This window comes from Panthera tigris, chromosome X, assembly GCF_018350195.1.
Source record: "Panthera tigris isolate Pti1 chromosome X, P.tigris_Pti1_mat1.1, whole genome shotgun sequence".
NCBI lineage: Eukaryota > Metazoa > Chordata > Mammalia > Carnivora > Felidae > Panthera > Panthera tigris.
Genome location: NC_056677.1, coordinates 69,343,729 through 69,370,605, shown reverse-complemented (window position 1 = coordinate 69,370,605; position 26,877 = coordinate 69,343,729). Strand labels below are relative to the sequence as shown.

General features: G+C 36.2%; 1 protein-coding gene and 1 pseudogene across 4 annotated transcripts in view; both read left to right on the top strand.

Annotated features, from left to right (window-relative positions):
• The window catches only part of HDX (highly divergent homeobox), a 172,438-nt gene extending 155,980 nt beyond the window's left edge, over positions 1-16,458 (top strand). For 3 of the 4 annotated variants that reach the window (XM_042975187.1, XM_042975188.1, XM_042975189.1), the window contains exons 9-11: positions 7,468-7,590; positions 12,117-12,281; positions 15,406-16,458. In XM_042975187.1, the coding sequence (XP_042831121.1) occupies positions 7,468-7,590; positions 12,117-12,242 (249 nt within the window). In that variant the 3' untranslated portion in view covers positions 12,243-12,281; positions 15,406-16,458. Of the gene's footprint in view, positions 1-7,467; positions 7,591-12,116; positions 12,404-15,405 lie in introns of all 4 variants that reach the window. The other variant, XR_006213576.1, reaches the window with a different exon arrangement.
• Positions 16,459-20,961: 4,503 nt separating this feature from the next.
• LOC102960838 lies at positions 20,962-21,472 on the top strand (annotated as a pseudogene).
• The last annotated feature ends 5,405 nt before the right edge of the window (positions 21,473-26,877 follow it).

The window sequence follows — 26,877 nt, the reverse complement described above, 5'->3', positions numbered from 1 at the left end:
GGGGACTTTAATACCCCACTTATAACAATGGATAGATCATCTAGACTCAGGATCAATAAAAAAGCAAGGGCCCTCAATGATACATTGGATTAGATGGACTTGATAGATATATTTAGAATGCTGCACCCCAAAGCAACAGAATATACTTTCTTCTCAAGTACACATGGAACATTCTCCAAGATAGATCACATATTGGGTCATAAGACAGCCCTTCATAAGAATACAAGAATTGAGATCATACCATGCACACTTTCAGAACACAATGCTATGAGGCTTGAAATCAACCACAGGAAAAAGTCTGCAAAACCTCCAAAATCACGGAGGTTAAAGAACACCCTACTAAGGAATGGATGGGTCAACCAGGCAACTAGAGAAGAAATTTAAAAATATGTGGAAACAAATGAAAATGAAAAGACAACAATCCAAACACTTTGGGATGCAGCGAAGGCAGTCCTGAGAGGAAAATACATTGCAATCCAGGCCTATCTCAAGAAACAAGAAAATCCCAAATACAATATCTAACAGTACACCCAAAGGAAATAGAAGCAGAACGGCAAAGACACCCAAAACACAGCAGAAGTAGAGAAACAATAACGATCAGAGCAGAAATAAACAGTACAGAATCTTGAAAAAAAACTGTAGAGCATATCAATGAAACAAAAAAGTGTTTTTTTGAAAAAAGAAACGAAATTGATAAACCTCTAGCCAGGCTTCTCAAAAAGAAAAGGGAGATGACCCAAATAGATAAAATTATGAATGAAAATGGAATTATTACAACCAATCCCTCAGAAATACAAGCAATTATCAGGGAATACTATGAAAAATTATATACCAACAAAGTGGACAACCTGGAAGAAATGGACAAATTTCTAAGCACCCACACACTTCCAAAACTCAAACAGGAAGAAATAGAAAACTTGAACAGACCCATAAACACCAAAAAAATTAAATGAGTTATAGAAAATCTCCCAAGAAATGAGTCCAGGACCACATGGCTTCCCAGGGAAATTCTACCAGACATTTAAAGCAGAGATAATACCTATCCTTCTCAAGCTGCTCCAAAAAATAGAAATGGAAGCAAAACTTCCAGACTATTTCTATGCAGCCAGCATTACTTTTATTACTAAACCAGACAGAGGCCAAGCAAAAAAGGAGAAATACAGGCCAATATCCCTGATGAATATGGATGCAAAAATTCTCAACAAGATACTAGCAAATCGAATTCAACAGCATATAAAAAGAATTATTCACCACGATCAAGTGGGATTCATTCCTGGGCTGCACGGCTGGTTCAACATTTGCAAATCAATCAATGTGATATATCACATTAACAAAACAAAAGAAAAGAACCATATGATCCTGTTAATTGATGCAGAAAAACCATTTGACAAAATTCAGCATCCTTTCTTAATAAAAACCCTCGAAAAAGTCAGGAGAGAAGAAACATAGTTAAAGATCATAAAAGCCATTTATGAAAAGCCCACAGCTAATATCATCCTCAATGGGGAAAAACTGAGAGCTTTCCCCCTGAGATCAGGAACACGACAGGGATATCCACTCTCACTACTATTGTTTAACACAGAGTTGGAAGTTCTGGCATCAGCATTCAGACAACAAAAGGAACCAAAGGCATCAAAATTGGCAAAGATGAAGTCAAGCTTTCACTTTTTGCGGATGACATGATATTAACATGGAAAACCCAGAAGACTCCACCAAAAGTCTGCTAGAACTGATATATGTATTCAACAAAGTTTCAGGATACAAAATGAATGTACACATATCAGTTGTATTCTTATACACAAATAATGAAGCAACAGAAAGACAAATAATGAAACTGATCCTATTCACAACTGCAGCAAGAATCATAAAATACTTAGGAATAAACCTAACAAACGATGTCAAAGATCTGTATGCTGAAAACTATAGAAAGCTTATGAAGGAAATTGAAGAAGATATAAAGAAATGGAGAAACATTCCGTGCTCATGGATTGGAAGAATTAATGGTATTAAAATGTCAATACTACCCAAAGCCATCTACACATTCAATGCAATGCCAATCAAAATTGCACCAGCATTCTTCTCAAAGCTAGAGCAAGCAATCCTAAAATTTGTATGGAACCACAAAAGACCCCAAATAGTCAAAGTAATCATGAAGGAGAAGACTAAATCAGGAGGCATCACAATCCCAGACATTAGCCTCTACTACAAAGCTGTAATCATCAAGACAGCATGGTATTGGTACAAAAACAGACACATAGACCAATGCAATAGAATAGAAACCCCAGAATTAGACCCACAAAAGTATGGCCAACTCATCTTTGACAAAGCAGGAAAGAATATCCAATAGAAAAAAAGACAGTCTCTTTAAAAAATGGTGCTGGGAAAACTGGACAGCAACATGCAGAAGGATGAAACTAGACCACTTTCTTACACCATTCACAAAAACAAAGTCAAAATGGATGAAGGACCTAAATGTGAGACAAGAAACCATCGAAACCCTAGAGGGGAAAGGAGGAAAGAACATCTGTGACCTCAGCCGCAACAATTTCTTACTTGACACATCCCCAAAGGCAAGGGAATTAAAAGCAAAAGTGAACTATTGGGACCTCATGAAGTTACAAAGCTTCTGCACTGCAAAGGAAACAATCAACAAAACTAAAAGGCAACCAATAGAATGGGAAAAGATATTTGCAAATGACATATCTGACAAAGGGCTACTATCCAAAATCTATGAAGTGCTCGCCAAACACTACACCCGAACAACAAATAATCCAGTGAAGAAAGAGCAGAAAACATGAATAGACACTTCTCTAGAGAAGACATCCGGATGGCCAACAGGCACATGAAAAGATGCTCAACGTTGCCACTCATCAGGGAAATACAAACCAAAACCACACTCAATACCACCTCATGCCAGTCAGAGTGGCCAAAATGAACAAATCAGGAGACTATGGATGCTGGTGAGGATGTGGAGAAATGGGAACCCTCTTGCACTTTTGGGGGGAATGCACACTGGTGCAGCTGCTCTGTAAAACAGTGTGGAGGTTCCTCAAAAAATTAAAAATAGAGCTACCCTATGGCCCAGCAATAGCACTGCTATGAATTTACCCAAGCGATACAGGAGTGTAGGGGCACATGTACCCCAATGTTTATAGCAGCACTTTTAACAATAGCTAAATTATGGAAAGAGCCTAAATGTCCATCAACTGATGAATGGATAAAGAAATTGGGGTTTATATACAGAATTGAATAACTATGTGGCAATGTGAAAGAATGAAATATGGCCTTTTGTAGCAATGTGGATGGAACTGGAGAGTGTTCTGCTAAGTGAAATAAGTCATACAGAGAAAGACAGATACCATATGTTTTCACTCTCATGTGGATCCTGAGAAACTTTAACAGAAGACCATGGGGGAAAGGAAGGGGGAAAAATAGATACAAACAGAGAGGGAGGGAGGCAAACCACAAGAGACTATTAAATACAGAGAACAAACTAAGGATGGATGGGTGAGCAGGGGAGAGGGAAAATGGGTGACATGCACTGAGAAGGACACTTGTTGAGATGAGCACTGGGTGTTGTATGTAAGCCAATTTGGCAATAAATTATATTCATAAAAAATAAAGTTAAAAAGACTGACAATAGCTAGTGGTCGTGAGAATGTGGAACAATATGTCTCATACATTGTTAGTGGGTTTATAAAACAATACAGACATTTTGGAAAATGTTTTGAGAGTTTCTTATAAAATTACACATTATCTTTCTTTCTTACCGTCTGATGTAGCAATTTACTCTTAAGTATTAAACCAAGGTAAATGAATACATGTGTCCACAAGAAGATGAATATTCATAGCGGCTATTTTTAATTTTTTGAGGAATCTCCACACTGTTTTCCAAAGCGGCTGCACCAGTTTGCATTACCCCCAATAGTACAAGAGAGTTCCCATTTCTCCACATCCTCACCAGCATCTGTAGTTTCCTGATTTGTTCGTTTTAGCCACTCTGACCAGTGTGAGGTGGTTAGCTTTAGATATTGTAGTATGCATTGCAGTTTTAATTTGATTCCCTTAATGACAAATTATATCAAGCATTTTTCATGTTTATTGGTCATTCACATTTTGATGAGGTGTGTGTTCAAATATCTTTCCTGCTGTTTATTCTGTTGATGGTCCTATAATTGTATTGTAAGCATTCTTGATGTATTCTGAATACAAATCTTTTATCAGGTATGTGATTTACAACTATTTTTTCCCAATAAGTAGCTCATATTTTAATTTTCTTAACAATGTCTTTTTTTTTCAATATATGAAGTTTATTGTCAAATTGGTTTCCATACAACACCCAGTGCTCATCCCAAAAGGTGCCCTCCTCAACGCCCATCACCCACCCTCCCCTCCCTCCCACCCCCATCAACTCTCAGTTTGTTCTCAGTGTTTAACAGTCTTATGCTTTGGCTCTCTCCCACTCTAACCTCTTTTTTTTTTCCCTTCCCCTCCCCCATGGGTTTCTGTTAAGTTTCTCAGGATCCACATAAGAGTGAAATCATATGGTATCTGTCTTTCTCTGTATGGCTTATTTCACTTAGCATCACACTCTCCAGTTCCATCCACGTTGCTACAAAAGGCCAGATTTCATTCTTTCTCATTGCCACGTAGTGTTCCATTATGTATATAAACCACAAATTCTTTATCCATTCATCAGTTGATGGACATTTAGGCTCTTTCCATAATTTGGCTATTGTTGAGAGTGCTGCTATAAACATTGGGGTACAAGTGCCCCTATGCATCAGTACTCCTGTATCCCTTGGGTAAATTCCTAGCAGTGCTATTGCTGGGTCATAGGTTAGGTCTATTTTTAATTTTCTGAGGAACCTCCACACTGCTTTCCAGAGCGGCTGCACCAATTTGCATTCCCACCAACAGTGCAAGAGGGTTCCCATTTCTCCACATCCTCTCCAGCATCTATAGTCTCCTGATTTGTTCATTTTGGCCACTCTGACTGGCGTGAGGCGCTGTTGTTTAAACTTAGTGTTGGAAGTTCTAGCATCAGCAATCAGACAACAAAAGGAAATCAGAGGCATCAAAATTGGCAAAGATGAAGTCAAGCTTTCACTTTTTGCAGATGACATGATATTATACATGGAAAATCCGATAGACTCCACCAAAAGTCTGCTAGAACTGATACATGAATTCAGCAAAGTTGCAGGATACAAAATCAATGTACAGAAATCAGTTGCATTCTTATACACTAACAATGAAGCAACAGAAAGACAAATAAAGAAACTGATCCCATTCACAATTGCACCAAGAAGCATAAAATACCTAGGAATAAATCTAACCAAAGGTGTAAAAGATCTGTATGCTGAAAACTATAGAAAGCTTATGAAGGTAATTGAAGAAGATATAAAGAAATGGAAAGACATTCCCTGCTCATGGATTGGAAGAATAAATATTGTCAAAATGTCAATACTACCCAAAGCTATCTACACATTCAATGCAATCCCAATCAAAATTGCACCAGCATTCTTCTCAAAGCTAGAACAAGCAATCCTAAAATTCATATGGAACCACAAAAGGCCCCGAATAGCCAAAGTAATTTTGAAGAAGACCAAAGCAGGAGGCATCACAATCCCAGACTTTAGCCTCTACTACAAAGCTGTTATCATCAAGACAGCATGGTATTGGCACAAAAACAGACACATAGACCAATGGAATAGAATAGAAACCCCAGAACTAGACCCACAAACGTATGGCCAACTCATCTTTGACAAAGCAGGAAAGAACATCCAATGGAAAAAAGTCTCTTTAACAAATGGTGCTGGGAGAACTGGACAGCAACATGCAGACGGTTGAAACTAGACCACTTTCTCACACCATTCACAAAAATAAATTCAAAATGGATAAAGGACCTGAATGTGAGACAGGAAACCATCAAAACCCTAGAGGAGAAAGCAGGAAAAGACCTCTCTGGCCTCAGCCGTAGCAATCTCAAACTCGACACATCCCCAAAGGCAAGGGAATTAAAAGCAAAAATGAATTACTTGGACCTTATGAAAACAATGTCTTTTGAAGAGCAAAGGTGAAGCACCTGGGTGGCTCAGTTGGTAAGCGTCGAACTTCAGCTTGGGTCATGATTTTGCGGTCCGTGTGTTCGAGCCCCATGTAGGGCTCTGTGCTGACAGCCTGCTTCAGACTCTGTGTCTCCCTCTCTCTGTCAGTCCCATGCTTGCTCTCTCTCTCTCTCTCTCTCTCTCAAAAATGAATAAACATTTTAAAAAAATGAAGAGCAAAGAGTTTTTGTTTGTTTACTTTAATTTTGATGAGGTCTTTTTGTGCCATTGAGAAACAGCCTAACCCAAGGACACAAAAATTTTCTCCTGTTTTCCTCTAGTTTTATAGTTTTAGGGTTTGTCCATTTCTTGTTAAATTTTGTATATGATGTGCGGTAAGAATTGATCATCTTTTTTTTATATGGATTTACAATTGTTCAACCACTATTTGTTGTATTTGTTGGAAGATTGAACTTTCTTTGTTCATTGAATTACCTTAGCACCTTTTAAGAAAATATGTGTGTGTGTGTGTGTGTGTGTGTGTGTGTGTATTTTTCTACACTGTTTTCTCTTGATAGATATGTCCACCCTTTTGGCAATAACATAACTTATTGATTACTATAGTTTTAATTATAAATCTATTCAGAACACTTTTGTGACCATTAGTTTATTTGAGTTTTACAACCCTCAAACCTAGAATTGCCAAAGATTACTAGTATTATATACATTTCACTGATGAGCAAATAGAATCACAGAGAGTTTAATTGGTCTGCTCAAGTTTACACAGTGATCAGTAGAACTGGCACTAAAATCCTCTCAAATCCTAGTCTATTGTTCTTTTCTTAGGAAACTAACAAAATAGTAAAGAGAGACTGTGTGTCAAATCAGTGGTACACAGTGGTACATTGGAGGTATTATCTGAATAACAGACTCCTATATAAAGTCAGGGAGCTCAACAAACTACTTAAGACTATAATAATTTTATTCCCCCCTTGGTAGAAAATGGTCTTTTTAGTTCTCAGTATTTGGCTTTGTGAATGGCACATTCAGTATTACTGCATCTGCTATTGCTCTTTAGTTGGGGTAATTGGACTTTGCCTGTTCTTAATCCTAACAAAAATGCTAATTAGGTTTAATAAAGGAGTATTCTTTCCAAAAGGAAATTGTTTCTTGAGATTTCTTCTACTGGAATTTTTTATTGTATTTTTGATCTTGAAAATTGTTTTCTTTTGTTGATTTGTTTAAAAGCCTTTGAGTAACATGATAATTTCCTTCTGTGCTTTATATTCTTTATACTAAAATGTTATTTTCTTTACTGTCCTTCTAATTTGATTGCTTTTTGGAATTTTACTGTGCATCAAACATATATAATCCTAGGTTTTCATAAGGTAATGATATTATCTGATGTTTTCTCGCTCAGAATGAAGAAGTCAGATTCATTGAAAATGAGCTAGAGATTCAAAAGCAAAAATACTTTAAACTTCAGACATTTGTTAGAAGCTTGATACTAGCTATGAAAGCTGATGATAAGGAACAGCAGCAGGTAGGTGCCAGAAGAGAATAGTAAGCTGTAACGTATCATGTTGAAAAATGACATGTCACACTTGAGTTCTTAATATTTTTTTTATTTTTCTACTTCATTTCTGCTTGGCAGAAATCAAGAAAGGATTTGTTACTTTATAATCTTTTTTTATTATTTAGCACAATATTTTTAAGAATAGATGTTCAGATATGTGTGTGATACTTTAGTAAGAAATCAAAATAATTGTTAATTTAAGGCTAGATTTAAGTAGGGGGAAATAATTTTTAAAAATATGTTTTAAAGAAACTCTCAGAGTGTTTGTAGAGACCAGGCTACCCTAACTGAAGAGGCACATATTTTGGAAACTTTCTTGAATAAACGAGGTAGGGTATTTGCCTCTCTTCTGGATTTCAGTTACCCTCTAGACCTCACTAGATTTCACAAATGTTTGAATATCTTTTATTCCGTGATACGTTGCTTATCACTAAAAAATATGAAATTACTTTGTGAAATTCTTTGTGACCACAATGCATCATTTACTTTTCCCAGTTTAACTAGAATGTTTGATTCCTTTACCCCAAAGGTGAAATGTAATGTCTTTTGTCACTATGGATTTTTATTTAAAAATTCCTCCTAAATTACACTTTCTGTCCCATTATTTTTCATGGTAAATTTGTATAAAATGTATTAAGGTTGCTAAAAATTATGGAATGTTATTAAATGTTCTATTCAATACTAAATGATACCAAATTTGCTTCTGAGTTGTACGCTATCGTGTTGATTTCTTGTCAGAGACATTCAGTGAATAGTATGTCACACAAGTAACCATTGATTTGGAAGCAGTCTTGTAGGCTTTTATTTAGTAAGTAATTTCAATAGTAGTGTACAAATTCATCCCTTATATACAAGCAAGACTGACATGTGTAGTTCATCTCAGATATGTCCAGGGAAAAATAATAGAGTCTTAGCCCACTGTTTTTCTTTTTAAAGAGAGGAATTTATTCATGAGATTCAATCCAGTATGTACATTTTGCTCTCCCCATGCCTCACACACACAGACTTTCCAAGACAGCAGTCTTCGGTTACCTTTACCATCTTTATTTAAGCATGTTATTGTTTTATATTGTTTTATGTGAGTTATCATATTCTATGGCATATTAAAAGTGTGTTTGTTGTTTAGGAATATAAACTATGGATTTTAAATGAATAAGGTGGCAGTATTAATCATGGTCCCAAGGGTACTGTAAATTTTAAATAACTGTAAAAAAAATAGGTTCAATCAGAGAAATAACTTGGAGTGTGGTCCTGGTCCCAAAAGTTATGACATGGTTTTGAATTCAGAGTTACAAGGCCAGCTAACTAGCATCTAGGTGTCTTAATATCTTGGAATGGTGCACAGAATGCATTTTGTTTTCTAATTATAACCTCATCCTTGTCTTCGTTCTTTCCCCAAGAATACTCACAAATAAGAAAAGTAAATATTATGTATTTTACTTTTCTCCTTCTCTTATACTTTTCCTCTGATAAAAGACTAATGAAAAAAAACTATGACAAAACATTGGCCATCAAAAAGGAGAAAGTCACACAAAACCTGTACTGAAAGTTATATCATATATAATCAGCACCCAAATAGAAACTACAAATTTGTATAGTTGAGATCAGGTATAATCAGTCTCATAATATAGAAGACACCAATAGTAGTTTATGAAAGTTATTATGCTGATCTTTTAAGTTACTAATCTTTATGTTTTGAGATACTTAGAGGTTTATTTATGCAAGAAATTAATGTATATTCTACTTAACAAAAGAAAACCATTGTGTCATTGGTTTCTCATTTTTTAAAATCTGGTTTTTTTTTTTTTCATTAGTTTTGGTTTTGGTAAGCTGAGATAAGTGGTCCATAGAATATGTTTCCCCAGTGGAACTGGGTTCTAAAAATATATGACACTGTCTGATTGAAATACTAGATTACCCAAATGTTTTGTTAATTAACAGCCATTTTTAATTAAAAATAATGTTGCCAGCACTATACTACATGAGTTACTGTCTTTCTTCCCATGATAATTAACTGTGTGATCCCAACCAGGTCAATTTCTTCCCTTGAACTTCCAATTTCTCCACTTTGCAAGGAAAATATGCATTATTAATGTTATGAAAATTGGCATTCATACCCATAGGGCTTAGAATACGTGTTATAAAAACATACTATATTTGGGAATTAATTTAATCTTTTGGGAAAGATTTACTTTAGGATCTATAAAAAAGGCAATTCTAGCAATTGTCATAATCCATAGATTTGTTCAGTGTGGCAATGTTGCAATCCAATAAGATATTAAAAAGAATTTTGAAGTGGACTTCATGCTTTAGAAGTTCCTATGCTGCTTTATATATACTCAGTCAGCTACATGAATGCAATCACACACACACAAAAAAAAACTCTTGATTTGAAGGTCTCCCCACCAGAATTTAGAATGTCATTAAGTCTGCTCATTCACTTAACTTTTTAATATTCTAAGCACATGTTCAATGAATGTTAGTTCGAGCACTTTGCCCTTTTTAACATGGCTTCTTCACAGTTGCAAAGTGAATTAAATCCAGTGATGTATTTCTAATAAACTATGATCAGCTAATATTAGCAAAGGCTTTGTTTCACCTTGACTGGGATAGTGATAAATATCTATTCTAAAAGGCAATGTCTCTGTGTCCTTTTACTAAAATCTAATACCTTAGAAAGTGTATAGTACCATTAGACGACTGCTTTGTAAATACTCCAAATTTCAGCAAGAAGTTCATGAGCTATTTAATAGTATAAAATACATAACTTTTCTATCAGATAGGATTTGGTCTTTCCTTATGCAGATTGACAAAAAGGAGGAAGTTTTTAATCTTGTCTCTCTGCTATTAGACAAAATGTATAGATGTCACTTATTTTAATAAAGAGAATAGAATATGTCTTATTTCAACAGTGGATTTAATAACTTCTCCAACATTCCCTATCTTTCTATTCCTTAATTCAGTAGTCGAAAATTTGCATATGTTCCCATTTCCCTGGTCCTTGTTTACTACTGCATCCAAATCCCACACTACAAGTAATTCTATCTCAAATTGCCCATATATGCTACATTATTTTTAGTATTTGGAGCTTCAAATCAATCATTTAGTTCACAGTTTTTTTATGATAAAGTGGGCATTAGCACTATCAACCACATAAATCTTTAATCATTTATTTCTCTAGTATGGATGCATGTTCTGTAACTCCAGTTGAAACAATTATACCATGGCAAAGCTTAGTTCATGGCTCTTGGCTTATCCTAATTACTTATAGAGAAACGAGCAGACCTTTAGATACATAATTTCACAGCTGTGAATTGCTCAGCTGTGCCCTGGTGAATGCTTGGCCATCTATGGGCATAGCCTAAGAAAAGAAAAAAAAATACTTGGAATTTTCAAGTTTTTAATGTTCAGTCTAAAGTAAAATAACTGAGGGGCGCCTGGGTGGATCAGTGAGTTAAGCATCCAACTCTTGGTTTTGGCTCAGGTCATGATCTCATGGTTCGTGAGTTCGAGCCAGGCTCCACACTGAAACTACAGAGTCTGCTTGGGATTCTCTCTTTTCCTTTCTCTCTTCCCCTCCCCTGCTCATTCTCTCTGTCTCTCTCTCAAAATAAATGTAAAAAAGTAAGTAGAATAACTGAGCTTTTTTCCTAATTGATAAGTTCTTTCTCCCACTGACGTACAAAATACTCTTGTGAAATGAGGTTTTCTCTAAAGGACAACATAAGTGGGCAGGAATATTTTAATAAGGAATATAATTTTAAAGCCCTTTAGCACTGATCAGTGGGCATTTAAAACTAGTATACTACTTGGCAATGAGAAGGAATGAAATATGGCCTTTTGTAGCAACGTGGATGGAACTGGAGAGTGTTATGCTAAGTGAAAGAAGTCATACAGAGAAAGACAGATACCATATGTTTTCACTCTCATGTGGATCCTGAGAAACTTAACAGAAGACCATGGGGGAGGGGAAGGGAAAAAAAAGTTAGAGAGGGAGGGAGCCAAACCATAAGAGACTCTTAAAAACTGAGAATAAACTGAGGGTTGATGGGGGGTTGGAGGGAGGGGAGGGTGGGTGATGGGCATTGAGGAGGGCACCTGTTGGGATGAGCACTGGGTGTTGTATGGAAACCAATTTGACAATAAATTTCATGTTAAAAAAAACTAGTATGAAAATCACTTATCTCAAATATTTCAGAGAATTTGGTTCAGAATAGTTGCTCATTTCCCTCCTGATTTCCCTTTTGCTTAGGGTTTCACTCTACATAATTCACATTCTCAGGATCTAGTATTTTGTTAGTTTCTTAATATATTGTATGAAGTTTTTCTTTTACATAAAGTATTGTATAAGGTCCTGAAGAGAAATGCTCCATTCTTTAAGTTCATGAAGGTAAATCAACAAGAGAGAACCAAAACTATTAACATAAAATTGGGGGGGGGGGAGGGAAACTTGTCCTCACACTAATTTTTAAAAATTGATTTTTCTGACTTAGGCACTGCTGTCAGATTTACCTCCTGAATTAGAAGAGATGGATTTCAACCATGCCTCGCCGGAGCCTGATGATACCTCATTCAGTGTGTCTTCTTTATCAGAGAAAAATGCCTCAGACAGTTTGTAATTTGAGGGGGCATATATGACACAGCATTTTGGCTAAGAGGTGTGCATTTCAAGATAACTGCATTCTGTTGCCTCAAAATTCTTCAGTTGGAAAAACATATTGTTGAAACTGACATGCCCTGTGAAGAATGGACAAGATATAATGGCTACAGTGTAAAAAATGTATGTGAAATTTAAGAGCAGTGTTTGAGAATTTTTTTCCAAATTGGTAAAACTCTGGTGAAAATTGTATTTAATTTTTAGGAATTTAGCTATGAAATGCATAACGCTTAATTTCTGAAATATTTATGTTTGGTTTTTAGAAGAATCTTAGTTTTAGTAATAGTTTTGACCAGAGACACAAAAAATAAAGGTATTTCAACATTGCTTATCAAGTTACTAACACTTGGTTAGTTTTGTTTTGTAGCCATTACATCTTCCTTCTCTCACCTTTTCCTATATCCACATACACTTTTACTCAGGAAAGTGGACTCAAATTTGAAAGAAAAAAAAAACTTTAAAAATGATTTTACCTGGGTGAGTCCTGGGATTTATTTTCCAATTCCTATGAGAATTTGACTTCAGTTAATGATTGAAAATTGAAGTGATTACTGGTATATAATTGTAAATTGATGGCATTCCTCCATTTCCTAACCCAAATATTTGGGGAGAAGTGGGAAAGCACTATGGAAAAGTAATTCACCAACATGAAGTCAAATAAATTATTAAGTGTACAGAAACAAAATGTTGTAAAAAATTAGTCTTAATGGGGATTCTTCATTGTTGCAAATGGCAAATATTGATAAGATTCACATTCCACTAATAAATTTGTGTAACTGAGTTAGTTGAAATGTTGCACAAATATTACACGTTTATCACTATCTTTATAATATTTTTCAGTTACATTTTATGAAACAGGAAGTTAAGGTAAGGCACTGAGATTTCTTTTTTAATCTGGTCACTCAGCTTTGCCACAAAATTTACCTCATTCTCATGTGAAGCTTCTACAGAGCCATCAGCCAAGGATAATATCCAAAAAAGTTATACACTACTATGGTTGTGAATCACAGTTCTAATTTCCTGGATACTATTCTTTTTTTTTTTTGAAGGGAGTGAGTGGCAGACAGAGAGAGAGAGAATCCTAAGCAGGCTCCAGGCTCAGCACAAAGCCCAGACAAGGGACTTGATTTCACAACAGTTGAGACCATGACCTGAACCAAAATCAAGAGTTGGACGCTTAACTGACTTGGTCATCCATGTGTCCCTTCTGGATACCATTCTATGAATACACTCTGAAATGGACATGCTACACAGTTGTACCAGATTGCTACACACTGTAGATGATTCTTTGCAGATCATTCCTTCTGGGGTACCAGAAGGCATTACAAAGACACATAGAAAGGAAAATACCAGTTTCTCCCTGAGCCACACAGCATCATGTATTTATGAGTTGGCTGTGTGGATTTGTGTTGCATGGTTAAATTACTGTCTATTTCTAAAAGATTAATGAAGTAGCTACATGGCTGCTTTGGTCATCACGTTTCTGTGTCATATATTTTTGTAATTTGTAAGTAAAACAAATTTTGATCTTGGAATTCACAAATACTAATTTATGAATACAGAAAAGAAGTCATGACTGTCTTTGACCTTGAAATGCTCCCTCCCCACATACACAAATAGGTAAGGTTCATTGATAATCCTTCATTTTGTCAGTAATTTATTATTGTTGCCATGCTACTGCTATGGTTCTTTTGTTAGAAATATTACAGTGGTTAAGTCCGATCCTTTTTAGCTGGAAGCCATATGGTTCTTTGTAAATGATGCTTAGTACTTCTGGCTGACAAGTAAAATTCCATTCAAAAAAGAGTGCTGAAAAGAACCCCAGACATTAGGATTAAATTTAACAGTTACACCAATTCTTCCATGATATAAAGAGTCCCTACTATATACAACATTCTTAAGGTAAAATGAACAAATTCCAGGCTTTCAAGTCTCTCCTAGGAGCTCCTTCCTAGTCATTGAGTTTATCTTTAAACTCTACTTTCTTCTGCTTCAGTTTCAACTCTTATTATTTGTTTCTTGTCACTAAGTAAGGATAGCTCATTCTCTCCTACATCTTTCAACTTTATGGTTTGCATTTGTCACACCCCAGCGATTTGTCACCAAATAAAAAAAAAAATCTTATTGAACTATTGCTATAGGGACATTGGATTTCTACTCAGCAAGCCACACACTTCAAAACGAATTATGTCTTTTCACTTTTTCAGGAATATTAATAAAAATTATTTAAGCAGAAATTTTAATAGATTTAAAGATTCTGTTAGGTGTAATTCCTAGAAAAACGTCTTATCTACAATTTTGAGAACAAACATAAATGATTCCTTTGTCCCTATTTAAAATTCCATTAAAATAGAAGCAGTACACTTAAGAATCCTTTTGTTTTGGCGTTTGTGTTTCAGCACCATAATTATTTATTTTACTCTCATAAAATTAAACATTTTATGGGCACCTTGGTAGCTCAATCGGTTGAGTATCTGACTTGTGCTCAGGTCATGATCTCAGTTTGTGAGTTCAAGCTCCACATTGGGCTCACTGCTGTCAGTGCAGAGCCTGCTTCAGATCCTCTGTCCCTATCTCTCTCTGCCCCTCCCCTGTTTGTGCTCTCTCAAAAATATATGAACATTTAAAAAATTAAACATTTTAAAAACAAAATATAGTTGTTCTGTAGCAGGAACCAAAAGAAATAGCTGTATCTAGAAAAAATCATAATTGACAGAATGAAATTAAGCATTGCAGATTTTTTAAACGATACCAAGGTCAAGTACTAAAAACCTATTATGAAGAAAATATATCTTTAACACATATAGATGGAATTTTTGAGACATCTTAAAGCAGAAAACATATCAGTTTGACTGCTTTTGTGATATTTTCATGAATGGGGGGAGAAAAACAGCTAGTGTTTCTTTCTTTTGGGCTTTGACACATTAAAGCAGACTATACTATCTGGAGTATTTCTCACAAAGACAGATACCAATGTGAAAAAACTTGTTTTTCCTTCTACTACACTTTGATGTCTGCTTTCAGCTTAGGATAACCAACCAGTTTCTAAGCAACAAAGTATATATAAGGGCACTTGCCTTAAATGTGTATTAAAAAATAACTTGAAGGTACCTTCCTCATTTCAGCCAAGCTAACGTTAGTCACAAGAAAACGAGAACTGCAGTGATGCTGGAGAATGGAAAAATTAGCACATGCAAGGACAACCTCAAAAGAAAATTGATCTTTTCATGAAAAATGTGGATGTTTTGTTTTAAGATCAGGTATCAACATTAAGACTTCTATGCTACCATTGTAATAATGATAAAAACATTTATCATTGTTGGAGAAAAAATGCTGCAAACCACTCACATCCTGTGCTCTGTATACTACCAAGACTTCAAAAATGTTGAAGAAGCCATTTTTCCAAAGGCAACAGCATGTATTTTAAGGCACTTTCATAGTCCACCATCTTTAAGTTTGTAGAGAAAACATGAGTAGTGAATTTAAAAGAATTTTAGGCTCTAAGTTAGACTTTGTTGCCTTCTGTTTTGGGGGAAGAGGGGAAATTCCACTCATTTCCTAGGAATAGTTTCCTCATCTTAGCCTGATAACTTATGGTCATTTTTAAGAGAAATTCTGAAAATGTTTCCTTCACATTGTAGTGATGGTGTACCAGGAATATTATCTATTTAAAAAATATATATGAGATTTTCATTCAGGTCCTAAAAATGCCAAATTTTGACTTATTAGCCTTTTAAGGGAGCTATCAGTACTATAATATTTAAGAGATGAGTACATGGGTTTATCTTTGAAGTTGGCATTATCCTTGGCAGACAACACTATCATACTCATAATATCAAGCTATGCTCTGCGATAATATGAGGGAGAAACCTACTAATTTGTGAGACTGCAGTCAGCATGCCATTGCCAAAACCAACCCATTATTTAAGAGCAGATTTGCTAAGAGGGAAAAGATAATAAAATAATATTTTCTTGAAAATAAATATGATTGTTCCATTAAAGTTTATACTGAGTATATATTGCTCTGCATTGGAATTTTATTTTGTATTAACTTGTTAAGTAGTTCCTTTAAGCGATCTTGCATCCCATTTTACTGATACTACCTCTGAAATATACTACCACCTTGAAACCACATCACTGTAATGTGATCTTTTGTAGGGTTTTTATTTAAAGTTTTATAGAGGCAATAAATGATTTCTAACTAATAGACATCTATTTCTTTCTTTTAATGTTTACTTTCCAAGTCTTTGTGTTTTAAGCATTGTTCCCTTTTTAAAGATAATTTTTGTCCTCCCCAAAATAAGGTTCTTGTAAAAAAAAAAGGTCCCCAAAATACAGAGAATGATAAGGTATTGGGGGTCAGAGAAGGGAGAACATGGAATGCTCACGTAGAAATTGTCACATAGAACTGGACAGCAACATGCAGAAGATTGAAACTAGACCACTTTCTGACACCATTCACAAAAATAAACTCAAAATGGATGAAAGACCTGAATGTGGGACAGGAATCCATCAAAACCCTAGAGGAGAAAGCAGGAAGAAACCTCTGTGACCTCAGCCGCAACAATTTCTTACTTGGCACATCCCCAAAAGCAAGGGAATTAAAAGCAAAAGTGAACTATTGGGACCTCATGAAGATAAAAAGCTTCTGCACTGCACGGGAAATAATCAACAAAACTAAAAGGCAACCAATGGAATTGGAAAAGATATTTGCAAATGACATATTGGACAAAGGGCTAGTATCCAAAATCTATAAAGAACTCACCAAATGCCACACCTGAAAAACGAATAATCCAGTGAAAAAATGGGCAGAATACATGAATAGACACTTCTCTAAGGAAGACACCCAGATGGCCAACAGTCACATGAAAAGATGCTCAATGTCACTCTTCATCAGGGAAGTACAAATCAAAACCACACTCAGATACCCCCTCATGCCAGTCAGAGTGGCTAAAATGAACAAATCAGGAGAGTATAGATGCTGGCGAGGTTGTTGAGAAACAGGAACCCTCTTGCACTGTTGGTGGGAATGCAAACTGGTGCAGCTACTCTGGAAAACATTGTGAAGGTTCCTCAAAAAATTAAAAATAGACCTACCCTATGACCCAGCAATAGCACTGCTAGGAATTTACCCAAGGGAGACAGGAGTTCTGATGCATAAGGGCACTTGTACCCCAATGCTTGTAGCAGCACTCTCGATAATAGCCAAATTATGGAAAGAGCCTAAATATCCATCAACTGACGAATGGATAAAGAAATTGTGGTTTATATACACAATGGAATACTACGTGGCAATGAGAAAGAATGAAATATGGCCTTTTGTAGCAACGTGGATGGAACTGGAGAGTGTTATGCTAAGTGAAATAAATCACACAGAGAAATACAGGTATCATATATTTCCACTCTTATATCGATCCTGAGATACTTCACAGAAGACCATGGGGGAGGGGAAGGAAAAAAAAAGTGAGAGTGGGAGGGAGCCAAACCATAAAGGACTGTTACAAACTGAGAACAATCTGAGGGTTGATGGGGGGTGGGGGAGGGTTGGTGATTGGTATTGAGGAGGGCACCTGTTGGGATGAGCACTGGGTATTTTATGGAAGTCAATTTGACAATAGATTTCATTAAAAAAAGAAAAATATTTAAGTAGTGAAGCTATAATGGTGAACAGCTCTCCTAAAAGTAAGACAAAATTATCTCCTTCTTGTCTCTAAGGGGAAGAAAATATTACACATTGTTGGCAAATAAAGAAAAATCAAAAAGTGTGTAACCTAAAAATAAAGGAAAATATTGTATTATAAAATCTAGGCAATTAATTGATAAAAAATATACATTGGTTTCTTCTTTGAAGAAAAAATAAAATAGATTTAAATGGATAAAATGTAACAAACAAGACAGCATAAATATCAAACAAGACAGACATTAAATATCATGTGTGGTTGCTGAGAAGTTGATGGGTGGTTGCTTACCTAAGTAAAGGGTAGTTGTCAAAAGAAACTGTGTTAATAAGTAAATTTGAGTTGGTTGAATCCAGTCAAGTATTGATGGCCACCAAGAAATGATGTCGGGAGATATATATAATTTGTCTTCACACACTTCCCAAATATTTTCCTACCTTTTCTTAACGCATTGCCAATTACATATCTACCAACTGAAAACTTATTTAATTCCTGTTTGAATATGTTTATACTTTCTGTCTGCATTCCATAACTAACATTTATTGAATTCATATGATGTGCCAGGCATTGTGCTGGGTGATAGGCCCTATGACCTCCTGGAACAAGTTCAATTAATTTAATGCCCTGTGTGTGATTTGTGCAATGTTAGAGCTGAAGAAAACCTTAGAGTTTCTCCAGATAAAATCTCTCATTTTACAGAGAACAGTAATGGTGCTCAAAGGGTTAACATCACTTACCCAAGATCTCCCAGATGATAAGGATAAATCCAGGACTAGATTATAGGCCTCCTCCTCCCCACATCTGTGTGTTTTCCATCATACTAGACTATAGAATAGTACCTTACTTTACTGATTCTAAATCTACCTCTTTAAAGCAATAGTTCTCAAAATTAAAATTCATAAGAATCATGAAGAAGATGGTTGTTTAAAATGTAAGTTCATGAGCTTCATATCCAGAAATTCTAAAAACCCAAGATTTGGGTTTTTTGCTTTTTTTTTTAACCCTGTGATTTACCCAAGTGATTGTGGATGTAAACAGTCCTTATATCATACTCAGAGAAACTTTTTAAAGTTTCAAGTAATGACAGTACATAGATTCATCATTCTGTGATTTGGTGTTATTAATAATTTTCACAATTTTAAGGACTTTATTGATCTCTATAAGTATTTGTTTCTGCAGATATAAAAATCTTAAACTTTAAGCTCTTTTCTTACATTGAAGACTTCCAAACGCTTGAAAGTTTTAGTGCCTTTATCATAAAAGAAAAAGTGACTATCCCATACCTATCATGGCAGTGACCCCAGACTGAGTTGGTTGCTCATGAATCAATACCTGTCAGGTTTTCAGGAAATTAAAAAGGATTCTGTGTTAGAGCAGAACACCTGGTAACTAACACAAACCCTAGAACCATGTCTTGATGACAGTATATACAGGACTCCAACGGAAGATATAGGCCTCTAAGACCACATTGAAATTTTGTCTAAAGCAATACACACACACACACAGCACATAACAATAATCCACAAATAGGAATGGCATTAACTGATGGAGCAGATTCTAGGATAATAATTGGATTACCTAATGCTAGTGAGTGAAATAACTATGAATGAAAATATCATTGAGGTTTGATGTTTCTGTCTCTCTTTTACTATCTATCTCTCTTGGAAGCTTTTTTACATCCTCTTTGCATGAACCAAATGCATGGCCCACTAATGCCTGCTCATCTCCTCTCAAGTATATCTTTTCAGTTTGCTGTACTATACAGCCAGTTACTGGCTGGTCTGACTGATTTGGGGTCAGGGAAGAGACCCCCATTAAGTTTCCAGTTTAAGCCTGTTCTCCAACAAGTTTGACACTAATCTCAGTGCTAAGCTTTTTACAAGTGCAGGTAATAATACAGTCACACTTTGCTTTCTCATTTGCCATTGTTTCTCATATGATATCTCCCTTAGTAATCTCAAAGTGGAGAAGAGGGTGATTAATGTAGTGGAGTGCAGACATATTTGAATCTCTATAGCACTTTAACCCTAAAGTAGCAGAGAAATATTTTAGAACTGAATATTGTTAAACCTCTTTTATGTTTATAAGAGTGACTTGCCCAAGGTCCAAGAGTTAGATGAGACCTTTGGAGCAGTAGAGAACCCAGGAGTCTTGTGTTTATTGTCACAAACTCTTTGCAGCAAAAAACTACATGTTAAGCAACTATTTGGGTGACATTACCATTCACACATTTAGTAGTACTTGTGTTTTTTTTTACACTTGCCAGAAACAAAATGGAATCACAAAATACAATGATTAGAAAGCAGACTTTCACACATTCTATTTTAAAGGCTGGAAGGTTTTTAGTATTTTACCAGAATGTAATTTTAAAATGTGGTGGGCATATATATAATTTTTAATGTCTTTATTCATTTCTGAGAGAAAGAGTGAGATCATGAGCAGGGAAGGAGCAGAGAGAGAGGGAGACAGAGGATCCGAAGTGGGCCCTGCTCTGAGAGCAGAAAGCCCAATACAGGGCTCAAATTCACAAACCATGATATCATGACCTGAGCTGAGCTGAAGTCAGATGCTTTACTTACTGAGCCACCCAGGCTCCCCAAGCATACATATAATTTTAAGAATGAGCCTTCTGTAAGAAGAAGAATGAGTATTCTGTAAGAATACAGCCCTGTGTATTCAATAGTCATTCCAAAACGCTTGTTGATGATGATACCTTATTCAAAACATAGTAATCCTATAGACAAAATCCACTGGGTCAATTTTGGTGTAGAACCTCAAACTTAAAAAGACTTTAAACCGTTTCAAAAAAAGAATAAAATAAAAGACTTTTAACAGTTTCAGATCATTGTTTAAGTCAACAAAGAAGTCCATTCCAATATCACTGGCATTTTTTTCCGTCTGCTCCTCCCTTCCCATGATTGCCACTCTAGCTGCACCAAGCTCACTTAGAACTCCTGGCTCCTGCTAAGCTGACATTGCCACCATCTTTCTCCAGCTGCCGTCATGATAATCTTTTAGGACCTTATAAGCCATAATGAGATGTTCTCTGACATCTACAAGATCTGGAGATTGCAGACTGGATGTGCCTAGAGGTGGAAGAGAAGATGGTCAGTAGGACAGAGGGTAACATTGATAGCTTGCTCATTGGTGAAAATGCCTCCACTGAAGGCCTGGTGTGCAAAGGTACCAAAAGCACAGTAATCACTTGTATTGATAATGTCATGATCCATCACTGGCAGGAAACCAGCTTCACAAAGGAAGCCTGCAAGAAGTACATCAAAGATTACATGAAATTAATCAAAGGCAAACTTGAAGAATAGAGGCCAGAAAGAGTCAAACCTTTTATGGCAGGGGCTTCAGAACAAATAAGAAAATCCTTGCTAATTTCAAAAACTACCAGTTCTTTATTGGTGAAAACATGAATCCATATGTCATGGTTGCTCTGCTGGACTACCGTGAGGTTGGTGTGACCTCATGTATGTATGATTTTCTTTCAGGGAAGTTTAGAAATTAAAAAAAATGTTAATGAATTTGGCTATTACTTTGGATGTATCACCTGTTGTCCTAACTGCCTACTGCTCTTCATCCACACAGCACTAAGACTTAGAAAAATGGGACTAATGTCATCTTGAGCTCTTCATTTATTTTGACCTTATATTATTGGAGTGGAGGCATTGTTTTTAAGAAAAGACTGTCATGTAGGTTGTCTAAAAATAAAATGAACTTAAACTAAAAATAATTTATCTCTGGCTTATAGTCTTCCAGTTTCAACTTAAACACTTCTAGGGAGAGGGAGATCACTCCTTAAGAAGACAATCTATTCCACTGTGACACCCCTTAAGCATTCTAAAGTGCTAAATTCTGACTTACTGTAATTTCTGCCAATTGATCCACATTTTGCACTCTTAATTGATACAGAGCAATACTGCTTTTGTATGTGAATCCCTAAAACTACTTGAAGGCAATACACATGGCCTCAATCTCCACCCACACCATCCATAACAAGCATTTTCCTATGTCAAATATCCCTCCCTTGTTCTTTCCAAAAATCCACATTTGACTTCATAACCAGACTTAAAGCCAGCCTGGTTACTCTCTTCTAGAAGAATCTCTGAGATTGTTCCATCTGGAAGGAAATCATTTCCCAGATGCAGTATCATCAGTCGGGAGTAAATAGAGCTACTAATCGTGTTGCTTTGGATTTCTAAACAATTAAGGGAGCCAAAGTTGCACATTAGACAAGCTAAAACAGTCAAACTATAGCATAGAAGCTTCCACATCTTTTTCTTTATTCAAATTGGCATCCTATTGAAATGTGGAGATCTGTGCAACTAATAACTTCCTTAGGAATGATCAAACAGGGTCATTTACTTCCCTTGTAAATCTCTAAATTTCTGGGCAAATAAACCTTCTACATCTGAAATTCTTAAGAACAAGTTTTAAAAAAAAATTCTTTTTCAGAAGGAATTAAGTATGACTTCTTCTATGTCTATTCTATGATGCAACCTGTCATTGATTTCAACTACAGACATATCTTGCTTTATTGCACATGGCTGCATTGCACTTCACAGATACTGAATTTTCTACAGATTAAAGGTTTGTAGCAATCCTGCTTCAAGCAAGGCTATCAGCATCATTTTTCAAACAGCATTTACCCACTTTGAATTTCTGTGTCACATTTTGGTAATTCTCATAACATTTCAAAACTTTAAGTATTATTGTATTTGTTATGGTGATCTGTGATTATGAATCTTTGATGTGAATATTATAATTATTTGGGGGCACCACAAACCATGCCCATACAAGGCCATGAACGTAAATGTTATGTGCGTTCTGACTGATCCAACAGCCAACCATTACCTAATCTTTCTCCCTCTCGTTGGGCCCCCCTATTCTCTGAGACACAACAATATTGAAATTGGGCCATTTAGTAACCATACAGTGGCCTCTAAGTGTTCACGTGAAAGGAAGAGTTACACCTATCTCACTTTAAACCAAAAGCTAGAAATGATTAACCTTAGAAAGGAAGGCATGTAAAAAGATATGATAGGAAAAAACCTAGGCCTCTTGCACCAGTTAGCCAAGCTGTGAATGCAAGGGGAAAGTACTTGAAGAAAATTAAGAGTACTATTCCAGTGAACACACAAATGAGAAGAAAGTGAAACAGCCTTGTTGCTAATATGGAAAAAGTTTTAGTGGTATGGATAAAAGATTAAACCAGTCATAACATTCCCTTAAGCCAAAGCCTAATCCAGAGCATAAACCTAACTCTCTTCAATTCTATGATGTTTGAAGCTAGAAGAGATTGCTTCATGTTGTTTAAGGAAAAAGCTGTCTCTGTAACATAAAAGTACAAAGTGAAGCAACAAGTGTTGATGTAGAAGATTCAGCAAGTTATCCAGTAGATCTAGCTAAGGTAATTAATGAAGGTGGCTAAACAACACAACAGATTTTCAATGTAGATTAAACAGCCTTATATTGAAAGAAGATGCCATTTAGGATTTTCATAGCTAGAAAGGAGAAGTCAATGCCTGGTTCCAAAGCTTCAAAGAACAGGCTGCTGACTGTTGACTCAGGCTAATGCAGCTGGTGACTTTAAGTCAAAGCCAACAAATCCTAGGGCCCTTAAGAATTATGCAAAAGCTACCCTTTTGCTCTATAAAGAATCAACACAGCCTGAATGAAACCACATTTTTTGACAAAATGGATTAATAAATATTTTAATCCCACTGCTGTAAACTATTCCTAAGACAAAAGTATTCCTTTTTAAAATATTACTGCTTGCGTGTGTGTGTGGGGGGGAGAGGGAAATTAAGCTGGCAGTGTAGTAAGGGAACGCTATACTTGACTCCTTTCTCAAACACAGTTAAATAAATATCAAGTCATTATGAACAGCCAGGAAATCAATCTGAGGGCTGAGAGAACAAACTGCACAACTAGAGGGATAAAAAAAGGCCACATCATGGATGATAGGATGTGAGGTGATGGAATTTGGAGGAGAAAAGAAACCTACCCCTCCCTCCCTTCCCCCCACACCTCCATGCTATGGTGGGGAGGGAGCCTGATCAGGTAGAGAGGAGAGAGAGAGAAGAACAGGGTGCAGGGCATTCACAAGTAAAACATTTGCCCAAAACAATTGATGGGAAAAATGAGAGGGCTGATTATCATAAGTTTTTACAAGCAGTGAAACTCTAACTCTGAAATTTTAGAAGTCTGACCCAAAACCAAGTGGAGCCTGATGGGCATAGAGGTGCTCCTGTGGAGAAGGAGGGAAAAGGCCCTTGAGCAGACAGTGTGGTCTGAGAATCCGGTGGGGCATTGTGAGAGACAGTTCTCCTTTTTGGAGTGCATTTGGAAGAAGTGGCACTGCTTCTCCAGGGACAAAAGAGCCAGCAGGCAACATTGAGCAGACCCATTCACTAGCAAAAGAACAGAGGAACCTGCTGAAGACAGCTAACCTAGACACTGGCTTTTGCTATGCTTTGCCATAAACCTAAAAGTCCCTGCACATTCATGCACCTGCCCTTCTGGGACAAAATAGCGCCAGCCACCTCAGAATGTGACCCTCCCACAGAAGATCAGGGTGGGTCTATGCTTCACCAGATCCTTGAAATTTGGAGTTTTGAAACCCAGCCTGTACACCTGAGATAAAACAAAGGAGCACTGTACCACCAGGTGGGCAGACAGCCCAGATACTGAAAAAGTAAAGGCAGTATTTAGAGGTATGCCTGGGACAAAAGAGGGGAGACTGTTCATTCTTTTGAGGGCTTCCTGAGCAATGGTGGGCATGATGTCCCCACTCCGGGAGCTAGAGAGGTGGCTGGTCCAATTTTTACCCCTGTCTATCAGGATGAACGAACATCAGTGGACAGCACAGCACCCACATGGAGGCTTGAGACACTTACATTGAGCCCTGCACCCTGAGTTCTGCCTGTGCTTCTGAACTAGGGCAAGTGTGCCTGAGAACCAGAGCACCAGTTCGCACAGTTTATGAGATCCCACCCCACATCAGACCCTGTGCTAATAGCATGAAGCCTTCTTGGAATTTTCTCTCTCTCCCTATCAGTCCCTCTCCCGCTCATGTGTACTCTCCCTCACTCTGTCTAAATAAGTAAATAAGTAAATAAATAAATAAATAAATAAATATTTTTTTAAAAAAGAATATTATGAGAAATTATATGCTAACAAATGGGGCAATCTGCAAGAAATAGATAAATACTGGGGTGCCTGGGTGGTTCAGTTAAGCGTCCGACTTCAGCTCAGGTCATGATCTCGCAGTTCATGAGTTTGAGCCCCACATCGGGCTCTGTGCTGACAGTTTAGAGCCTCGAGCCTGCTTTGGATACTGTGTCTGCCTCTCTCTGTCTCCCCCAGTTACACCTTGTCTCTCTGTTTCTCAAAAGTAAACATTAAAAAAAATTAAGGAATGGATAAATTCTTAAGGACATGCAAATTACGAAAACTGAAACAGAAGGAAATAGAAAACTGGAACAGACTCATAACCAGTAAATTAATTGAATCAGTAATTAAAAATCTCCCAATACACAAAAATCCAGGGCCGGATGGCCTCCCAGAAGAATTCAAACAAACACAGAAATAAGGATTAATACCTATTTCTCTCAAACTGTTCCAAAAAATGGAAATGAAAAAAAAATTCCAAACACATTCTATGAGTCCAGCATTAACTTCATTCCAAAACCAAAGGCCCCACTAAAAAGGAGAACAACAGGCCAATATTCCTGATGAATACGAATGTAAACATTCTCAACAAGATGCTAGCAAAATGAATCCAACAGTACATTAAAAGAATTATTAACTACAATTAAGTGGCATTTATTCCTGGGCTGCAGGAGCATTTCAGTATTTCAAATCAATCAACATTATACACCACACTAATAAAAGAAAGGATAAGAACCATGTGATCCTATCAATAGATGCAGAAAAAGCATTTGACAAAATACAGCATTCATTCTTGATAAAACCCTCAACAAAGCAGGGATAGAAGGAACATACTTCAACATTATAAAGGCCATATATGATAGACCCATATCTAATATCTTCCTTAATGGGAAAAAACTGAAACTTTTCCTCTATGGTCAGGAAGAAGACAGGGATGTCCACTCTCACCAATGTTATTTAATATAGGACTGGAAGTATTAGCTTCAGCAATTGGACAGAAAAAAAGAAAAGGCATCCAAATCAGCAAATAAGAATTTGAAGTTTCACTGTTCACAGACAACATGAAAATTTATACAGAAAACCCAAAATACTATCAAAAAATTGCTAAAACTGATACATGAATTCAACAAAAGCACAGGATATAAAATCAATGTACAGAAATCAGTTGCATTTCTATATGCCATTAATGAAGTAGCAGAAAAAGAAATCAAGGAATCAATCCCATTTACAATTGCACCAAAAGAAAGACAAATACCTCACGATTTCACTCATATGTGGTATTTAAGAAAAAAAAAACAGATCAGCATAGTGTTAGGGAAAAAAAAAGAGAGAAGGATGCTAACCATAAGAGTCTTAACTATGGAGAACAAACTTAAGTTTGATGGAGGGAGGTGGGTGGGGAATGGGCTAAATAGATCATGGGTATTAAGGAAGGCACTTGTGATGAAGGCATGTGTTGTGAATGTTATATGTAAGTGATGAATCACTAAATTGTACACCTGAAATCAATTGTACCTTATATGTCAAGTAACTAGAATTTGAATAAAAACTTGAAAAGAAAAAAAAAATAAATAGAATTGAAGGGTCATAGTTTCCAGCAACTCCACTACTGAATACCTATTTTAAAAGACATGTGTACCACTATGTTCACTGTAGCAGTTTTTTTTTTTTTACACTTGCAAAGACACAGAAACCATCCAGGTATCCATTGATGTATGAATGGTTAAATAATATATGGTA